The sequence below is a fragment of the Eublepharis macularius genome, chromosome 12 (genome assembly GCF_028583425.1).
Source record: "Eublepharis macularius isolate TG4126 chromosome 12, MPM_Emac_v1.0, whole genome shotgun sequence".
In the NCBI taxonomy this organism is placed as follows: domain Eukaryota; kingdom Metazoa; phylum Chordata; class Lepidosauria; order Squamata; family Eublepharidae; genus Eublepharis; species Eublepharis macularius.
The window spans coordinates 31590809-31610838 of record NC_072801.1 but is presented as its reverse complement, the minus strand read 5'-3'; the positions used below and the strand labels follow the sequence as shown (position 1 = coordinate 31610838).

Here is a 20030-nt window from a genome sequence, read left to right as displayed (position 1 = left end):
CCAGCTCCTCGGTTTGGAGGGACGCTGGGAAATATAGTCAAGTCCAAGTATCACCTTTTCAGGACCAGCCAAAACAGCGCGCTAGCAGCTGTCGCGATCGTCAAAACTCTTCCATTGGTCTGGGTATTATTAAATAAAAAACAAAGAGTTTGGATGCGGGGGCGGGAAAATGTTTCAGGACGTTGATTTTAAGGCCTGCTTTTGCCAGCATTCTTGCTGGTAGGCGAACAAATATACATCTGTGCCGTTGGTGTCAGGTTGCATCTTAAGAGGAAGATCTGGGTCCTACAGCAGTAGCAGCACCTTAAAGACCAACTAGATTTCCAAGGTATGAGTTTTCGAGAATCAAAGCTCGCTTTGTCAAATATCTGAGAAGTTCCTGAAAAGTTCCTTGCAGACATGCCACGACAGCAGTTGTCAAATTGTCAACAAGACTTGGGTTTTCACCATTCCAAAGCACTTCCTCTGGAGGCAGTGGAGAACAAAGAAGTAACTTTTCTTCACTTCCATCCCTGCCGCAGGTATGCTGTAAAAAGAGCAGCAACCCCCATGCTCCGCCTGCAATTTCTTCCACTGATGCCATCAACCTAGTGGCTTCATTGCCTGGCAGTAAATCCTAAACAGAGTTACTTCTTTCTAAGCCCACTGAAGCTAATGAGCTTAGAAAAGCATAACTCTGCTTAGGGTTGCCCTGCTAAGCGCTTCTGAATTGTATTGCGGGGTTATAGTAGTCTACAATAATTTAGGCCACTACAATTACACAGTTTTTATTACATTGTCCTCAAATTCTGTAATCCACCTTGGGGCTTAACAAGAAATTCGTGCTATAAATAATGTTATTACATCAACACTGTGGTGAACTACTGCCCCCGTTTGTGTTCTGCATGTGCCCAGGCAACCAGATTAAATACACTTCTGTTACATACCCGATAGCCTGCCATAGGGGTATCCTGGCTGGGATTTATATAATGTTTAACAGTGAAACTGGTAGACTTTGCTTTTCATTCCCATAGAGTTCAGCGCGAGTATTTATATTCAAGCAGTATTTTTGCTGATACAGCATTACCCGAGGAGCAAGATATGGGCGCGTCGGGGAGCGCTTAGGCTGCTGATTAATTCCCGCTCCTCCCCGGCTGGTGCTTTCCGACCCCAGCACCGAGGCCACCTCTGTGTGGTGCTTGCTACGCTTGCATATGTGTGAGCAGTGAGATCCTAACTAGTTCTCCTTTTCCAAGTCCCTTGAAGTTAAAGAGCTTGGATTGCACTATTAGTGGACGGAACACGAGCAGCAGGCAGACTGGCCTCAGGCCCTAGTCTCGACGGCGCTCAGCTGCTGGTCTGGAAGACGCTGTTGTCCCAGGAAAGAGCGTCCAAGGAAGGCTACGTGCGGCGGGAAACGAACGATTTTTCATGCTGTTCTCCAAGGAGGGCTTGGAGCCAGCCAGAGACAATATCGGTTCGCAGCCAAGCCCAGGCACAGAGAAATGAGGCGGACGGCCAGTCTCCTCCCACCCTATCCACAACCGGAAGCGCCCCCGAGGACCCGCCCCCTTTCCAGCCTGCGTTCCCTCCTTAGGAAGAGGACAGTCGTCAGGAAATGACGCACCTTGGTGAAGAGGCAGTAGAGACCTGGCAGTGTCTTTTCCTAGAGCGGCAGAGGACTGACTGCGGGAGCCATGGCGGAGCCAGCCGAGGAGCTCGCCAAGCTCGAATATTTGTCGCTGGTTTCGAAAGTCTGTACCGAGCTCGACAACCACCTGGGCATCAACGACAAAGACCTTGGTGAGTGGCAGGCCGGGGCGGCCCGGACGCCTGGATCTCCCAGAGGAGGGCGGCAGAGGAGGGGGCAGCTCGGTCTGCTGAGCCCCTCAGTGCGGTCTGTGTGGGAGTCTCCTGCCGGCCAGCTCCGACAGAAGTCCTGCGGGTCTCCAAACGCCGGAGCACTGGCCTCTTTGGTGCCCAGTCTGAGGCCCTTCCCTGGCTGCGTGAGAGCCAGAGAAGTTGTCAAGCGGCCAGCAGGTACCTGGAGGACGTGAGCGGAGGCGGAGACCTTTACCGCTACAGATGCCAAGCTCTGCTCGGTTCTGAGTCCTCCTTAGTTGCACCGGGAGCATTAAGTGCCCCGCAAACAAGATCGCATACATGCTCTGTGTTGGTAGCAACCATTACATCGTTCCATATTTCCTTGCTTCATGTGAAAAAGGGGCAGCAATCAATTTCTTCATTACTCTGATTGAGAATTCAACATGATCCTTTAAAAGAGTTTAAGTAATACTTTATATAAGAGCAAATAACTGATAGAAAGGCTAAGGTGTCTGTGGTGAGGTATGTTGCTTTCAGCGAATTGTGGGAGGAGGTGTATGTAAGCTAGGATTTAGGAAGTGACAGTGTGCATAAGATGTAGGAATCTGGTGTTAAGCTGTTCTCTTGTGGGAGATTTCAATAAATGGATTCTTAGATTTTGAATGGAGCCTTTATTGAATAAAGCATAACAGCATGGGGTTTTTTTCTGTTAATGTGAAGATGATTTTGATGCTAAGTACTCAGTAAATGTTGCAGTATGGTGATGTTTCATGTGAATCTGATGGAGAATGACATTGAGCACTGTTGCTTTGTGAGTCTCTGTTTCCTACCTTTGGAGGTGGGCGGGGTCTGTTTTCAAACCACTACTTATATTTGTTCCTAAAAATCGTGTTCCAGGTGTCTTGCCTTTTGGTGATCTTGTGGAATTGTGTATTTCTAAACCAGTGGTGTTTTGAAATTCCCATTTTGGTCAATGAGAAGTGAAATAGAGACAAGTTGTGCAATATGTATGTCTCTGGCCAAATAAAGCCAAAAGTGTTTTCCAAAAGGTAAAATAGCCACTTGTGGAGTAAGCACACAGTAGCAGTAGAAGCTGATAGGGAGGTTTGATTGGAAAGTGACCTAACGTGTGGGTGGGAAGGAGTGGGGGTGTGCAAAAGTAAAGGAAGGACTGGCAGGGTGATGGTAGTATGGTCAGAAGACAGGTAGCCATGTCCAAATTCTGCAGAATGTCTGCAAGTGGTACACCAGCAGAAGCTGGCCAAAGGTACTGTGTTGTACCAAGAGTCACAAATCTAATAGTAACTTCAAGCTCTTAATATGCTCCTTCAGAGGGGAGTGCAGTCCCTTCAAGAACAGGCCGACTCCTTAAATGTTGGTCAGCAATATGATTGGTCCCCCACAACTCACTTTTATCTGGTTTGAATTTCAGTTTGTTGATCCCCATTCAGCCTGTTAGTATTTCTGAGCACTCTGTGAGAACATCCAGTGACTCACCAGATTCTGATGACAAGGAGAAGTAGACTGCATGCTGACAATGCTTTACTCCAAATATTGAGTTCTCCCACAGTGGTTTCATGTTTAAGTAGTGTAGTAGATGGGATGGACCCAAAACATAAGTGCTGCGGCTCCAACCAATTATCCCTAAGTCTCACCTTTTGAAACCTGGATACCTGTATCAAAGTACTGACTTTTCTGTCTGCCACGGCAAGTGGGAGACCCTTGCCTTGGGATATAGTCTATCGGCAAAGAGAATGAATCACTGAACTTTCTGTGTTTCTTTTCTTTTTGGACATAAGGGAGATATACTGGTTCTGCTTTTTTATGGGAACAAAACTGTTCTTTCTTGGTGTTACCTAATGGGCATCCTGTTCTTCTCATATAAGCTATTGCTCATTTTTGTGTTTGGGAGCATGGGCATGTCTATCTTCTGTTTAACAGTGAATAGACAAATACTGAGTGAACTTTTTTTGGATAAAAACTGTGAAGCTCTGCTTCCAGAATTCAACAGGAAGGCTTACCCTAATTTGGAGATGCCTTTCCAGGCTTTTCAAAGGATACCTTGGCTGATGGCATTGAAAGCCACTCAGGAGTCTAGAAGCAGCAGCAGCGGTGCAGGCTCTTGACCCTCTCTTAGTGAAGATCATCCATGGGGCAGGGGAGGAAGGCCATTCGGTCCTAAAACTGAGCTAGAGTGTGGATCAAAATGGCTTGAGACAATTTGCTTCATCCAAGAGAGCCTGGAGGTGCACAGCCAACACCTTGGATGCTGTGAAGGACGGGGCTAAGTCATTTTTTCTTTTATCATCCCATTCCCATTTCACCCTGTGGGTGCAGCAGAGGAGCGAGAAGTAACTCATCAGGCCTCTTGGACCCCACAGAGAGAGAGAGGATGGAAATTGATGGGGGAAAGGGAGCAATTAAAGGGTCATTCTCCTCAGGGACGTACTAGACTTTCTGACAGGCAGGTTATGAGTAACTCTGTCTTGTATTATGTCTTCAGGAAGAAGCAGATGGGCTGGGGAGTGGGTGGCCTGGAGGGGCGCACAGTGACTGTAAGCATTCAAACATACGAGGGAAGCTAATGGGATAGATTGAAGTCTGCTTGGTAAAAGCTCCAGAAATCTTTGACTATGCTGGAAAATTTTACCCTCATAGATTGACAGCTACAGCCATACACAATTTATTTGTAAACACCTAAATCATTCTTTACTCCCTATGGGGAATAAATAAAGTTCTGTTTTTGTTTAGCTCTGGACTCTTCCTTGGTATATATGAGCAGACAAGATTACAATCAGTTAAATGCCAGGGCAAGGGAGAAGGAAAGAGGGTCCCCTCAGCACGCCAAAGGAAGGTGGAATCTGCGTCACCCTCCCTCGTGGCTCATGTCCAGTGAATTACAAAGATCAAACAGGCCAGTCCATAATCAATTCTTTGGCCTGTCTGTTGTTTAAGTGTGCCGGGTAATGGGGCAGAGAGTGCCACTGCAGTGAGTGTTAATACTCTAAGATTCACAGTCTAACATGTTACCCAGTACAGGACAGTGGTGTTTTATTAAGTGTAGCCTCTTCTTGCCAAAATAGAGAGAGCCTAATCCCATGGTTGCACTCCCACCTATAATTATAACAGAGAAAAATAACAAGACCCACACAGTCCATGCCACGTGAACATTCAACACACCTTGCCCCAACTGGCTGGTAGTTATTCCAATAGTCTGCATCCCAGGCAGTAACGTGGGTTTTCTAGGAAAATTTGAATTGGAAATATTTAAATATTAGAAATATTTAAATAATGTTCACAAAATTTAAATAGTGTTAGCAAGAGGAGGCATGTACACTACGCACAACAGCCTGGACTATGTATAAAGTTTGTCCTTGCTTCAGATCCATCATTTAGCCCTGTTTTGCAGAACAACAGCTCTGACAACTATAGATAAATATATATTTACATATGTGGGGTAGAAATTTTTCCATACAAAAATACAGAATTGGAAAAAAATTCATTTTGAATTTTCTACCCCACATCTCTGGTCTCAGGGACCTTATGTCTGCCTCCTCCAAAGGAGCTGCAGATGCCCTTTTTCTTAAGGAAGCCATTGCCATCCCCTGTACTCCCAAGGTGGGCAATCCCCCTTGGTTAGGGGTAAGAAGCCAAAATGATTGGGCTTAAACTCAGCTCCATTAAGATCTTGGCAATGGCCAGCTACTGCTACAGCATTCAAGTATTGGCAGATAATAGCTGTTTTATCCACTACCTGCCTTTCAGATAATTCACAGCAATGTTTAATATGCAAGACTGTAAAATGTGCTAAACCTTTCATGCCATGTAAGCAGTTTCCATACTTTATGGTGCATAGGTGAATTTGTAAGCTGCTTAACTTGAAATAGAAGTGTGTGAGATCCTAGAATTACTGCATTTAAGTAAAGTGATCCTGAGCATGCAGAAAGGAACTGCCAAAACAGGGGCAGAATGTAGGACACAGAGATGCCTAATAAAGCTTGATTTAAGTTAATCTAAATTTATTTCCACTGCGACATGTGCCTGGGTTGGATGACTTGTGTCATTTGCTGTGCAAACAGCTTTCCTGTGTTGGTCCTGCCATCCTCTCAGAGAAGCAAATTGATCTGGATTGTGTATAGATCAGTCTTTGTCTCCTACCTACCTAACATGGCTTTGGTTGGGTTCCAGGGCTCTTGTCTTTTCCAAAATAAAGGGAGGATGAAACCCTTTGGGTCTAAATACTTTTACCTTTTCTCTCCCCCACCATACTCCCATTAACCTTCCCTATTCATAGCTGAGTTTGTGATAAATCTCGCAGAAAGAAACACAACTTTTGATGCGTTCAAGTCTGCCTTGGTGAAGAATGGTGCTGAGTTCACGGTAAGTGAGTCCTGAACACTAATTGTCAGTTTGTGGGCTCTGGGTGCTGCGAGGATGGTTGAGTTAGCTGGGGAACTGCCTGAAAAATGAATTGCTGTATTGAGAAATTCTGTTTCTTTCTGCCCTCCTCATATTTTAGGATTCCCTCGTCAGCAACCTGCTTCGTCTCATACAGACAATGCGGCCTCCTGCCAGACCTTCCACTAGCAAAAGTGAGTGTTTGTCATTAAAACCTCATGGGTATGCTGATAATTCAAAGTCATGTGACTGAGTCCCGTGTGAGCAGGGTGTGTTGCTTTGGGGGCCCATACTACAGGTTTCCATAAAGCCATACTTTCCTTGTCTTGGATCACTGCATTCAGTGGCTTTTTCAACACTGCATTCAGCTGCGTGATTCTCTTGATAGCTCTGTGCATATTATACCTCTCCTAAAATTTCAGCAGAGGCACAAACAGACAAGAAATGTAAATGTGGAATAATATGTAGTTAAAATGTAGTTAATATTTTACGTTGAAATCGGATGAAGTGAAAGATTTTTGATTTGGGCTGGCATCCATCCTTTGTGTAGGAAAGGGTTTTTAGATTCTTATAAGTGGGGCTCTGTGAGCCTCATGGAGGAGAAATGCTTGCTGGGCACAAGCCATTTGCTAGGTAGTCTGTCTGCCAGCAATGATACCACTGCTGCTCCCTCTTCCCCTCCCTTAGCTGCCCACCCACTCACTGGCTCTCAAGGATCGGGGAGGTGGAACGTTAGCTGCTTCTCCCTCCTAATGTGCATTACCACATTACCCTGCAGCTTACACAATATGTTGCGGGGGGGGGGGGGGGTGAGACATGGTGGCTGCTGGTCCTCTCCCTGCCTGCTTGTCCATTCATGGCACTGGCTCCTGCTCTCCCTCACTTGGCTGACTGCTACTTTGTTGCCTCAATAGAGGAGAGGGACAACTATGGCTCCTGTTCCCCCTACAAACCTGTCAGCCTGCCTGAAAAGTGGGGAGGGGGTGATGGCAGCAGTGGCTGCTTCCTCACCTTTCTGCATTGTGCCCCCTTACCTCCATGAGTTGGTGAGAGGGTGAGTGAGTCAGGCTGCCAGTCAGCTTACATGGAGGCGGGGGGGGGGGGGGCAGAGGTAGCAGTGCCCTGTGTCCTTCTTCCCAACTCTTTGTGTGGGCAGGGGCAGCTCCTGGTCTCTCTCCTTAACATCCCTGCCTAGCTGAAGGGGGTTGGTAGGCGTGGCTCCTGCTCCTTCCTGTCTGCCTGCAGCACCCAGCTTTGTGGGAATTGGGGGGTCACTCCTCCTTCTGGCTTAGTTTCTGCAGAGGAGAGGTGGGGGTGGGCTGCATCAGAGCATGCAGGGTCACCTGACTCCTCCTTCCGTAGCCAGTAAATTATGTTGTCTGTGCTTAGGCAGAGAACTCTTTTCTCTGTTTTGGAAAATTGTAACCCTCTCCCCGTCATGTTTTTAAATTTATCAGATTTTTCTGCAAACCTGGTGGCTTCCTTCAGGTTTGTCAAAAGATCTCCTTTCTCCCTACGTGGCCTCAATCTGCAGATTTAAGTATCTGCAGATGGGGCCATGTTGACTATTAGATATACTGATGTTTTAAAATTGTGAGCCAACCTGAGCATTTTGAAAGGGAGGGATAAGAATATACTTTTTAAATAATGAAATGACTTTAAGAGTCAAATAGTATCAGAGGTTTCTAGCCATGGCATGAAACTCTATTCTTTGTCTTATGCACTTTTGTTTCTTTATCTGATCAGGTGCTCTCAAGCCAAAAACAGAGAAGGAGAAGCTGAAGGAGTTGTTTCCAGCCCTCTGTAGGCCAGACAATCCCACGGTCAGGGTAGGTGTGTACTTCCATGCTGCCTGCTCTCAGTTTTGAACATGTATTTCTTTACATATCCCCCTTCTTTCATGGAGCTCAGAGGTGTTTATCTGAGGCAGGTGAAGTTCTCCAGGGATCTTCCATTTGGGTACTGATCGTAAACAGCTCTGCTTGTCTTCAGCAAGGCTGCTGTATCAGGTGTCTTCCAGCTGTATTGTTGGACCAAGGCAGGGCATGGCTGAGGACAGTGGGTATGGGGCTTATGCCAAGGCAGGTGGCATGAGAACAAGAAGGCTGAGGCCACGGGTGAAGGTCAGAGGAATCTGGGTGGGCAGGGTTGGCTGGTCAGGAGCAAGGCAGCAGTGCTGTGCAGGACTGTTGGTTGACTGGAAGGAACAGTGGTGAGGACTAGGAAATGAGGCTCGGGAGGGGTGTGGAGGATTGGGAGCCAGTTGTGGAACTCACTCCCAAGACAGGACTTCTTGGCCATGGCTGGTCTCCAAGCAGGAGAAGCTCTGTGGCCATAAGGGAGGGAAAGGGAGAAATACGGCAATCATCTTCCTGCTGTCTACTGAGGGACTTCTGTTCTTGCCACACAGACAATGCTGGATGAAGATGATGTGAAGGTGGCTGCAGATGCTCTGAAGGAGCTCGAAGCTTTAATGCCAAATGCCAGCAGACAGGAGAAACATCGGAGTAGTGAGCACCAGTAGGTTCTCTTAGGCTTCCTACCCTCAAAAGAAAGTTACCAAGATTCAAGCACCCCACACTCTGGGACCTTCTTCTTCAGCCTCAGGAAGGGCATCCTATACTAAAGGCAACACTGCCCAGCCTCTTCTAAATGTTCAGAAAGGAAGGAAAAGCCACAACTGCCCTCAGTGGCATACAAATTCTTTACATGTCACCTAAGCTTACTTTTCTCTTGTTACTGTTTGTTGGTTGCCTTTATAATGTTCCCAGCCCCATGAGGTCCCCCCCTCTCTGCCACTGTGGTATCTGAAGAAGGGAGCTTTGACTCCCAAAAGCTTATACCTTGAAAATCTTGTTGGTCTCTAAGGCGCCATGGACTCAAATCATGCTGTTCTACTGCAGACCAACACAGCGACCTACCTGAAACCAGATAAAAAGAATAGCTGTTCCAAAATGCTTCAGATCCACAATTGATTTTATTTTATTTATTGTATTTACTTCACTTATACCCTTCCTTTCTCCCCAGTGGGGACCCAAAGCAGCCTGCCTTGTTCTCTTCTCCTTATTTTAATCTTCACAACAAGCTGCACTTAAAGGCCACTGGCTTCTGTGCTTGCTGACCATTAAGGAAATAACTCAACATACCTGCTTGAGCACATGTTGTTTGTTAGTCTTGATCATGTAGCTTGTTATCAAGTTTTAGTCTGGGGTCCTCCTCAGCTCCAGAGAGGTGGTCAGTTACTGTTCCTGTGTCGGAAAGCAGTTGCCTATTGGGGTTTTAAAGCTAAATTCTTTGTGCCAACCATTACCCATCGTTGTTTTTTAGGAGCAAGAAAAAGCGTCGGAGTCGTAGCCGCAGTAGAGACCGGGATCGAAAGGGACACAGAAAGTCCTCCTCTCGCTCCCAGACACAAGATCGGAATAAGGGTAAATCCAGGCATCGTTCCCGAAGCAGAAGTCTGAGCAGGGACCGCAAGGAGCGGGAGAAACCCGTGGAGAAGAGCGGTGAGCGATGGAGAGATAAACATGTGGACCGACCTCCTCCGGAAGAGCCTTCCATCGGCGACATCTACAATGGCAAAGTCACCAGCATCATGCAGTTCGGTTGTTTTGTCCAGCTTGAAGGGCTCAGGTATCCAGTGCCAGGTTCACATGCTGCCACCTGTTCCCAGGTGGGGCCTAGTTTTGCAGTTCCAAAAAGAGAGGCAATACCTTTTGTTATATGACATTTTGTTGAAACTGAAGAAAGACAGCTTTTGGATTAGATTGGACTGCTTCAAGCAAAGCCAGATAGGTTCAGGACAATTCACAGAATTCCTGTTTAAACTTTCCTAATCTCCATGTGAAGAACCATGTTTTAGGCTTGGGTCATCCTGAGGTCCAGAAAGTGGCCATTTACCCATCCCTGTGGAAAGAGTCAGCTAAATTTGTGGTCAGCACCAGACTGGAGTTCCTTTCATTATGTATTCTAGTTTTTTTGTTTTCATTGATTCATATCTGAAGAAGAGTTCTCCCTTCTTGCTGCCCTTCAGTGATCCAGGCTCCTTTCTGTCCACTTGAAGTCACTCAGTTGGCTGTAAGACAGTCCTGGAGCGTTTACAAAAGAACATGTGCAAAGGAACCTGCCTTCTACTGGACAGAGGGGGGTTTGCCCCATGGTCTGGATCTCTGTCAGGCAAACAACTAGGACAATTCACAAGTAAGGAAATTCTCCATTTTGAAGGCCCGTGTTGTGTTAATTTTGAATATTGTTTGCTTTGGATTTCAACAGGTTAGCCCATGTGTGGGTGTAAAATCCCATGCCTAATTCCTTAAAGGAACTAAATATAGGCTCATTATTTTAGAAAAGCTACATATGACCAGGCAGCTGCCAAGCCTTCCTGTTCTTGCAGTTCTGAGTAGGAACAAAATGAAGCCATCTGGCCTTCAGCTTGGTGATGACAGGGTGTGTAGGTCTGTCAGTGGCTGTCATTTTAGCCATAAGCATGGGTTTGCTTGAGCTGTAAATCTGCAGGTTCAGATATTAGAGACATTTGTTGCTGGGATTATCACTTCCAGTTATCTTGATCATCTTGGGGGGTGGGGGGTGCTGCAACTTAAAACACCTACTCACTGTCTCCACTGCTCTCTTCCTCTATATCCCCTTTAGAAAGCGCTGGGAAGGGCTTGTCCATATCTCAGAGCTGCGCCGTGAAGGGCGTGTGGCCAATGTGGCTGACGTGGTCAGCAAAGGCCAGAGGGTAAAGGTCAAAGTGCTCTCGTTCACTGGCTCCAAAACCAGCCTCAGCATGAAGGTAGGGCATATCTTAATTCCGAGCAGTCCTTTCTCCTGTTGATACATTTATCTCTCTCTGTGGTTATAGGTCATGGATCTTCAGGTCGCCAAGAAGAACTTCCTTCCCCCTCCTCAAAGTCCTTCCTCTAGCCTTTTGCTTAGGGAGATTGGTAACAATACAAGTGTGCCTTATTTTGTTCATACATGTGTAAAATATATGTAGATGCTTGGCTGCCCCTTTCTCTGCAGCTTGTTTGACTTTTGGAACCCTTCCCTCTGACTTTCTTCAGCAATATTGAGGGCTTGAGAGATCTGAAGTGGTTCATGCCCCCTGATGCATGTCCTACTTAGGCAAGTGCTACTTGCTGTAGGTGGCTGGCTAATTTGAAGTTTTGGCTAGCTGAGTTTTCCTTTTTGTAAAATCCATATTTTATGTGTGGAAGATGTCAGATCTGTGATTTGCTTTAGGATGTGGATCAAGACACGGGGGAAGACTTGAACCCCAACAGGCGCCGGAACCTGGCAGGAGAGGCCAATGAGGAGACGGCCATGAGGAACCCGGACCGGCCCACTCATCTGTCCTTGGTCAGTGCCCCTGAGGTGGAGGACGATGCGCTGGAGCGGAAGCGCCTCACCCGCATTTCAGACCCAGAGAAATGGGAAATCAAGCAGGTAACCATGTCTTCTTTTATGATAACTCACTGTTGATACTCCTTCAAAACCTGGGAGCTGCGACTGCGGGTCCAAACCCTCCCAGTCCTTTCTGTCTTGACTCCATCCAAGGTGTTGGCAGTTCCTTTAGCAAATGGAGAAGAGCCTGGAAGCCATTCTGCTTGCTCGCTCTGAGCTGGCAGCAGGCAGGAGACTACAGCCAGCCTGCATCTTTGCTCACCATGACAGCTGAGCCTCTCTTTTATTGGTACTGGCCAGGGTCACTAGCCAAGGACAGTGTCAGACTCCCCCTGGTCTGATTCAGAGTCCAGGGCTGCCATCCTCTGCGGGGACACCTTTTCCAGCTTGGTGGCAGATGGGACTCAGAAAAGGGAGAGGAGGTGGATTCTGCTGTCACTCTGCTCCTTCTCTCTCTCCAGCCTTTTAACCACTCTCCGCATGTGAGGGTGTGGCCAGGTTGTTCCTGCCCAGCTTCACTAGAATTGCCATTTAAAGGTTCTCCCAGGGAGGGCCAACCCTGAGCTCCACCCATCATCCTAACTTAGAGTGCCCCCTGGGGAGGTGACAAGCCCCTGGGCAACGGCTGCTATAACCAGGGACAATGAGGAGCTGACAGCTGAGCCTTCCTCTGTTTGGAAATTGCTGGCAAACATGAGGTTGTGGTGACATTCAGGGTCTGCTTCAGGAACCCCTCCAGGGTAAAAACAGGCAAAGTGACCCCAGTTCAGATGGCATTCTCCCTGTAGCAGTGTTAAGGGCTAGTAAAAATGTGTAGGTGAGAAGCAGGATCCAGGAGCCTGGGCTCTGGAACTTTGCTGGGGGTGGGGCAGGTGGAGGAGGGTGAGGCAGACGGACTTCCTACTTCCTCTGGTCTGGGACATTCATTTCCTGTTTTTATGGGGTACCAGGTGTGATGAACTACCTAATTCACACACAATCTAGAGATTTGCACTGAACTCAACTCTGGAAAGTTTGCCGTAGTTGGCCACAGCTGCAGATCACTTATTAGGTCTGTACGAGGCAAACTTTCCATGAGTGCAAAGAGGTCACTGGCCAGTTCTGTCTGTCTGTCTTTGCTTTTATAGATTGTCTTTCTTCCTGGGAAGTAAGGCAAATTACAAAATATTTTAAACAATGCAGTCAGACCATATAAGACAATCAGTGAACAATGTAATAGGGCTTAGATGACAGAATTAGAGAATAATGTGAACAACAAATTCCAAGGCGAAGGTATAAATATAAAAAATGGTGTACAAGGTTTCTAGGACAATGCAGTAAGAGCCAGTAATACCTACAATAATCATTACAGTGGACTGTTCCATTATGAAGGTGCCCTTCTGGGCTGTTCATTCTACTACAGTTCTCATCTCTTTTTTAAAAAGGGCGACATGACAGAAGCCTTTGTTCAAAACGAGGTACCTGTGCTTATGAACAAATGCTAACCGGTGGCCTCCTCTTTTCCTTTCCAGATGATTGCTGCCAATGTCCTCTCCAAGGAGGAGTTCCCTGACTTTGATGAAGAAACGGGGATCCTGCCGAAAGTTGATGATGAGGAAGGTAAGGGATGCTTTGGTTCTTTGATGTTCCAGACTTCTTGCACCATAGTGCTGCTGGGTCAAGAGTTTGTTACTCTCCTGAGCAGCTGCCTCGCAAGTCCAGTCGTTAAAGAGCCCCACTCTTCTCTGCACTGCCTAAAACAGCTGCAGTGTGCTAATGAAGGAAGACTCTCACACACTGTACTTTTGTCTCTTCTAGCAATTCTGAGGCAGGGACTGGTGTTTATCCGAGGGAAGGAAGATAGAGGGTTACTGGTTGGCAGTGGGACAAGGAGGGTGGGCTAGATTTGGCCTGGAGGCTGTAAGAGGCCAATCCTGTTCTGCTGAACATCAAACAGCTTGCGATCCCCACCCCCGTAGGTTTCTTGTATATGGAGGGATTGTACAATAAGAATGCTGCCATGTTTTACTGAAGCGTTTTAGTTATTATGCTGCCTGTTTTATATTTTTTACTGTGATCTGCTCTGAGCCTGGTTCTCAGGGACAGCGGGATATAAATGTAACAAATAAAATAAATAAATAACCCACCTCAAGCGTTTGGTATAGAGAGAGGGTTGTGAGAGGAGCTTTGGCTGTAAATCCTGATGTGTCTGAACAGAGCTTGATTCCCTTTGCTAGATGAGGACCTAGAAATTGAACTTGTGGAGGAGGAGCCGCCATTCTTGCGAGGACACACGAAGCAAAGCATGGACATGAGCCCCATCAAGATTGTGAAGGTGATGGAGTCTCAATCAGGAAGGAACCTCGATAATGGCTTCACCTGGGGAGGAATGGAAAACGAGTGCTGTGCTCTTTCAATCTAAGGGGCAGGGTCTGTGTTCATTGAGGAAGGGGGAAAGTGGCAAATGCTTCAAGCATCAGCCCCTCTTTCTCTAGGGAAAGTTACCAGGGATCTGTAATTCCGACCGATGTGATGCAGGAGTAACTGGAATGTTTATTTTGGGGGTAAATTAATCTGTAATTTATACTCTGCTCTTGCATGCTGGGGAAGGCAATGGCAAACCACCCCATAAAAAGTCTGCCAAGAAAATGTCGTGATGCGATGTCCCCCCATGGGTCAGTAATGACTCGGTGCTTGCACAGGGGACTACCTTTACCTTTTACCTTGCATGCTAAAGCATGTTGAGTGCTCAGGTAAACCTGTTTGTGGTCGTCTTCTCTGTAAAGTGACTAGATCTGACTGCTGGTTGAATGCTCTTTGCCCTCCTTATGATTTGAGATGCGTATGACCTTAAGGGCTGTCGTTTGGAACATTGAGGGTGAGGAAAAGATTGCCCAGGCAGCAAATGCAATTCTGCAGCTAGAGGAGATGTGTGCCCTTTCTTCTTCTGCAGAACCCTGATGGCTCCCTCTCTCAAGCAGCCATGATGCAAAGTGCACTTGCGAAAGAAAGGCGAGAACTGAAGCAGGCCCAGCGGGAAGCGGAGATGGATTCCATCCCCATGGGACTCAACAAACACTGGGTGGACCCCCTCCCCGATGGTACAAGAAATCTTTTTGAACATTTATTGTTCTTACTTAGCGCTCAACAAAATTTCTAACCTTCTTTCCTATAAGTCAGATTATGAAATGTTGCAGACAGTTATTTATCCTTAATCCATCTTGTCAAAGTTGGGATTATGATCTGGAGTATCTTCCTCCCCTGCATATCAGACTCTGAGAAGCTGCTGACTGAGTTGCCAGTGTGTGGCAAGCAGTGCAGGTGTTTGAGTTGGGGCAAGGCAGAATTATCCTGATGTGATTCATTGCCCAATTGGTTTGTTCTTTGGGTAAAATTCATGGGTACTAGTTGACACGATGGCCACTAACTTAGCTGTTACAATGCGGCTTCCATACAGAGAGTGCATATACCTCCCCTTACTAGATGCCTGTCACTTCCTGCTTATGGAATCCCAGTATTCATTGGCCAGTATGGGAGGCAGAATGCCGGAATACGAACATGAACACACATGAAACTGGCTTACACTGAATCAGACCATTGGTCTGTCAAGGTCCGTATTGTCTACTCAGTCTTGCAGCAGCTCTCCATAGTCTCATCACTTACTGCCCGGTCCTTTTTAGCTAGAGATGCCAGGGATTGAACCTTGGACCTTCTGCATACAAAGGAAAGGGCCTTCCACTGACCAGAGCCCTTCCCCAGACCTTAGGGTCTGATCTGGCGAAGTAAAGTCATTTGAATTTTTTTTCTTGTTCTCCTTGAGCTTTAGGTGCTCTTTCTAGCTCATCCTCCTTTTTTAACCTTTATATTGCCAAATGGATTGGGTTGTGGTGACGCAGGGTATACTAGTTTTCTCTCTCTGTTTTTTTCCCAGTGGACGGAAGGCAAATTGCCGCCAATATGCGGGGTATTGGAATGATGCCAAATGACATCCCAGAATGGAAGAAGCATGCTTTTGGAGGCAACAAAGCCTCTTATGGCAAAAAGACTCAGCTGTCAATCATTGAACAGCGGGAAAGCCTCCCAATTTTCCGGCTAAAAGATCAGCTCATTCAGGTGAGGCCAAAAAAGATCAGCCATTTGCAGCTGGACCAAGGGGCCGTCCAGCCCAGCATCCCATCTTACTCATTACGGTGGCCTGGTTGGTGCAGAAGACCAAAATCCAGGAGAGACGTGGCTCCTCTGATTTCCAGCTTTAACTTCTGTCCCCTGCAGTTTCCACATCTTGAACTGGAAGAATCGATTGCCTTAATGGGTTGAATCCTTGGGCTCCTTTCCAAGGCTTCTTCTGTAGGAGGAAGACTTGGCAAAAGGGAGTCATGGGATCCAACCTATCATCAGTTTGCTTTTGTAAAAGCTTGAAGAACCGCCCTGGGTAGAGTTAGATGTACAGAGGCAGGAAGACAGAGGAGGCATTTGGGCTTGAAGCAGCTGGTCCACTGTCTGATAATGGGAAGTTCCAGCCAGGGTTCTTACTGTTCGAATGTTTTTGTTAATGAGCTTTCAGTTATTTTTCTCTCAGTGACAATAAAATCTTTTAGAAACATAATTAAAAACTTAAGCTTGTATTCTGAGGGAGTTGTAAGAATTAGAGGCCAGATGTTGTGGTCTGCCTATACCCTTATATGTGCACAGGCTTGTAGGCCCAGACTTGTGCAGAGACTTGTGGATTAGCACATTCTGTCCAACTCAGGAGCATTCCTTTGTAAAACCACCCAGCTGGAGTCAAGGACAGAAGTGAACAGCCCTGGAGTATAGCTTGGCATGGGATCATTGGTTAGGGTTTGGAGCCAATGCAGCCCAGTCTAAAAATGTGCTAAATAAAAAGTGGGTGCTAATAAAATGCATGCAGAGTCCATCTCCAAGTTACAAAAATATGTATGGCAAGCGATCGAATACGTACAGGGCAAGTTAAATACTAATATCTGTTGCATACATACATATATACAAACTCTGCACTAAGGAACTGAGCATTAGCCTGTGTCCCAATTCAGGAACCCTGAAGCATAGCAGTAGGTGATTCTTCCAAGGCTACTAACTGAATTGATGTTGGAGAATTCTTCAGTAGCAACAGCCTCTTCACACAGCTCTCTCTTGCTCCATTTCACAGACCAAAGACATACACAGTGGCCACAGGGTGCAAATGTACACAGATTTTTTTTGTCCTGAGAGAATGCTAAGGACCAGAGAAATGATTTGCCAAAGACAGTTGCGCTTAACTGCAAACACTATTCTGTGTTGCATGTTCTGTAAAATTGGGGCTAAATGAGGTTGTGAAACTCATGATTATCAAATACTGTAGGTTGTGCTTAAGAATCCCTAGTTCAACATGCATTCTTTACCTAGAGCAACCTAGCTTTTTTCTGATTTGCAAGGAGTCCATAGTCAAGAGAAAAAAGCCTTATCTAATACAAGTATTAGCATCTGCTCTTACACAGCAGCAAATTGTGTAGAACTAATCATCTCTCTAAAATGCCTTTATTACCTTTCAGGACCCATAAAATTTGGGGCTGCCAGGTGCCTTGCTTGATCCATGTAGTCTGCCAAAAGTCCATATACTCCAGCATTGCGCTCCCAAAAGCAGCATGCTAGGTGCATGACATTAGCATCCCCCCCCCCGCCCTGATTTGTAGGATACTGCTCTTGTACATACAGGCTCTATTAGGTTAAAGGGTCTGTCCTTTGTAAATTTGTCTAATGCCCTTTTAATAGCACCTGAGCCAGTGACTATACTTGCATACTGTAACAACTGAGTCCTGTTCTAGGAGAGAAGCAATTAATACCTTCTAAAAATAAAACTGCAATGAGGCTTGGCAGCCTGATCAGCTTGCTTGTAGGGCAGTTGGAATACCCTGGTTGCCTGCTAGATGGTAGCTTCTTGTGTGTGTGCATGTGTAGGCTTGCATGCACACTGGTACATTGTATTTGTTTTAAAAACTTTCATTGAAGGAACATCTGAGACAGTTGTGAAACAATGATTTATCCATGACAGGAAGGCAATTGGAGCATCACAGCAAAATAGTGAAGGTGGGTGAGGGGTGCTAGCAACTTGATTTTAAAAAAAATCTCAAACCCGGTTCTGCTGCACGAAAACTAGCACATAACAGTTTCATTTGTTAGGTCATTTTCTTCTTTGACATAGTGTGCATGGAAGAAAATAAACCAAATAGTAGTTGGAAAGAAATACATTTGGGTGTAATAACTGATTAACTGGGAGGTGAACTGTATCTTTGCCTGCATCAGTCTGTTTCAGTGCCTTTCCCATTTCCAGGCAGTCCATGATAACCAGATCCTGATAGTCATTGGAGAGACTGGCTCTGGGAAAACCACCCAGATCACCCAGTACCTGGCTGAGGCTGGCTACACCTCCCGCGGGAAAATTGGATGCACCCAGCCACGCCGAGTGGCTGCCATGTCTGTAGCCAAGAGGGTTTCTGAGGAATTTGGGTGCTGTCTGGGGCAGGAGGTAAGAGATGTCTCTGGGGCATGTGGAGTAAACCTTTTCAGTTGGTAATTTCAGCTAGCTGAGTTGGTCTGCAGTAGAATAGCAGGGATTTGAGTCCAGTGGCACCTTAGAGACCCACAAGATTTTCAAGGTATGAGCTTTCGATAGTCAAAGTTCACTTCTTCAGGTATGTTGACTTGTGAAAGCTTGGTCCCTAAGGTGCCACTGGCCTCAGATCTCAGAAAGGAGAATATCAGGCATCGTGAGCCCAAGACAGTAGCTGTGCTCACTGCTTTCCCCAACCCAAAGGAGTAGAGAACTTTGTGAAGGTGGGTGGGCATGTTGCTGACCTGAGAGAGGCTGCTGGGGGGTGGGGGGCGTGGTCAGACCCAAAGAAATTAACAGCATGCATCCTCCTTGCTGAGGCCAGCCATGCCCAGGTGTCCTCTCATGCTCTTAGGCTAATCTCATTCACACTTGAACAGGTTGCCTTTCCCATCAGCATCTGCATGTGAGAAAGGGTCACAATCTTCAGTGAGTCGCTGATGGCGGCTGAAGTTTGGTGCCTGTGCTGCTTTAACTGATCCTGGGTAGGGAGCAGGGGGGGAACTCTGATCTTTCTACCCCACTGTTTCCCTCAAATCTGTTCTCTGCCCAGAGGATTACTTGTGTCCAAGGAACTATAGTTTTAACAGCGCTTTGCATCAGGGTAATACAAATGTTGCATCTTGGGTAAATTATATTCGCCTATCGGTTGGTTATATGTAGCGTATCTTAGTACTGTTAGTTCTACAAGGCAGGGGCACCTGAACCAGTCTGACCTCTGCATTTGCAGGTTGTCCATTTTACAACTATCTTCACAGCCTTTTAGAGGCAAAGCGAGAAACCTGCAGTCTTGTATTGTTGGTGGAGAGATGCAGGTTTCTGATTTAATGCATCCCTGCCATTTTCTGCAGTCAGTTGCATGAAATCCACGCTGTCCAGCTTGTGTCCTTTGCTTGACACACATGGCAGCAATGTGGATAGGCTGGGGGGGGATTGGGGACATTACCTGAGACCAGGTGGGAAGTGGGCTAGGTAGAAGGTGGTAGGTTTGGTGTACAGGCCAGAGAGTCAACATTTCTATGTAGCTATTGCTTGTGCTAGTTGGTCCAAAGCAAGAGCAGCAGGTGTAGAAGCAATTCTCCATTCAATGCTGCTTTTTGTTCCCGTTCCCCCCCCCCCCCCCTCGGCTGGCAGGTTGGCTACACCATCCGATTTGAGGACTGCACAAGCCCCGAGACAGTGATCAAGTACATGACAGATGGGATGTTGCTACGGGAGTGCCTCATCGACCCGGACCTGACACAGTACGCAATCATCATGTTGGACGAAGCCCATGAGCGTACCATACATACTGATGTGCTCTTTGGTCTCCTAAAAAAGGTCATAACTCTTCTCAGTCCCTGCTGTGCCACCTCTAAAATGTATAGCAAATAGCAGTTGGTGTGCTGGATAGTCCTTCTTTCTATCTGTTGCCAATCCCCTGGGTGCCTTTTTAGTGTGTGCGCAGAGCTGTTAACAACCAATTTCAGGCCCATGGCTGAGGAAGCCAGATGGGAGGGGGCACTGAGAGAGGAAAAAGCTGCCATTCTGTCAGCTCAGCTCAGATAGGGTCTGAGTCTTTGTAGAAAGAGCGACTGGAGGGATCCCGTCTCAGGAATTTGTCTTGAGCATAAGTGGCTAAACCAGTGGATGTGTCAAGAGAGGGTTTGCGTCTTCAGAATGTTAAGGGGGAGAGAACCTGTCTCAGGAGACTATATAAAGCTCAGAGTCTACCTTGTGTGCAAACAGGCTAAACCAGTGAATGTTTGGAGTTAGGGTTTGGGGGAGGCTGATAATCCTTTATCAGGAAACATTGGAAGTCTCAGTATTGTCTTTTATAATAAAGCAGATTAGCAGG

At 46.6% G+C, this 20030-nt stretch overlaps 1 protein-coding gene across 2 annotated transcripts in view; it reads left to right on the top strand.

Annotated features, from left to right (window-relative positions):
• Positions 1-503: 503 nt before the first annotated feature.
• Positions 504-20030, top strand: part of DHX8 (DEAH-box helicase 8) — a 33578-nt gene continuing 14051 nt past the window's right edge. The window contains exons 1-14 of one of the 2 annotated variants that reach the window (XM_054992923.1): positions 504-521; positions 6098-6183; positions 6323-6395; positions 7948-8030; positions 8612-8721; positions 9529-9834; positions 10852-10996; positions 11446-11649; positions 13119-13206; positions 13824-13921; positions 14540-14687; positions 15518-15699; positions 17915-18109; positions 19328-19513. In XM_054992923.1, the coding sequence (XP_054848898.1) occupies positions 6362-6395; positions 7948-8030; positions 8612-8721; positions 9529-9834; positions 10852-10996; positions 11446-11649; positions 13119-13206; positions 13824-13921; positions 14540-14687; positions 15518-15699; positions 17915-18109; positions 19328-19513 (1779 nt within the window). In that variant the 5' untranslated portion in view covers positions 504-521; positions 6098-6183; positions 6323-6361. Of the gene's footprint in view, positions 522-1661; positions 1783-6097; positions 6184-6322; positions 6396-7947; positions 8031-8611; positions 8722-9528; positions 9835-10851; positions 10997-11445; positions 11650-13118; positions 13207-13823; positions 13922-14539; positions 14688-15517; positions 15700-17914; positions 18110-19327; positions 19514-20030 lie in introns of those variants that run through there. The other variant, XM_054992922.1, reaches the window with a different exon arrangement.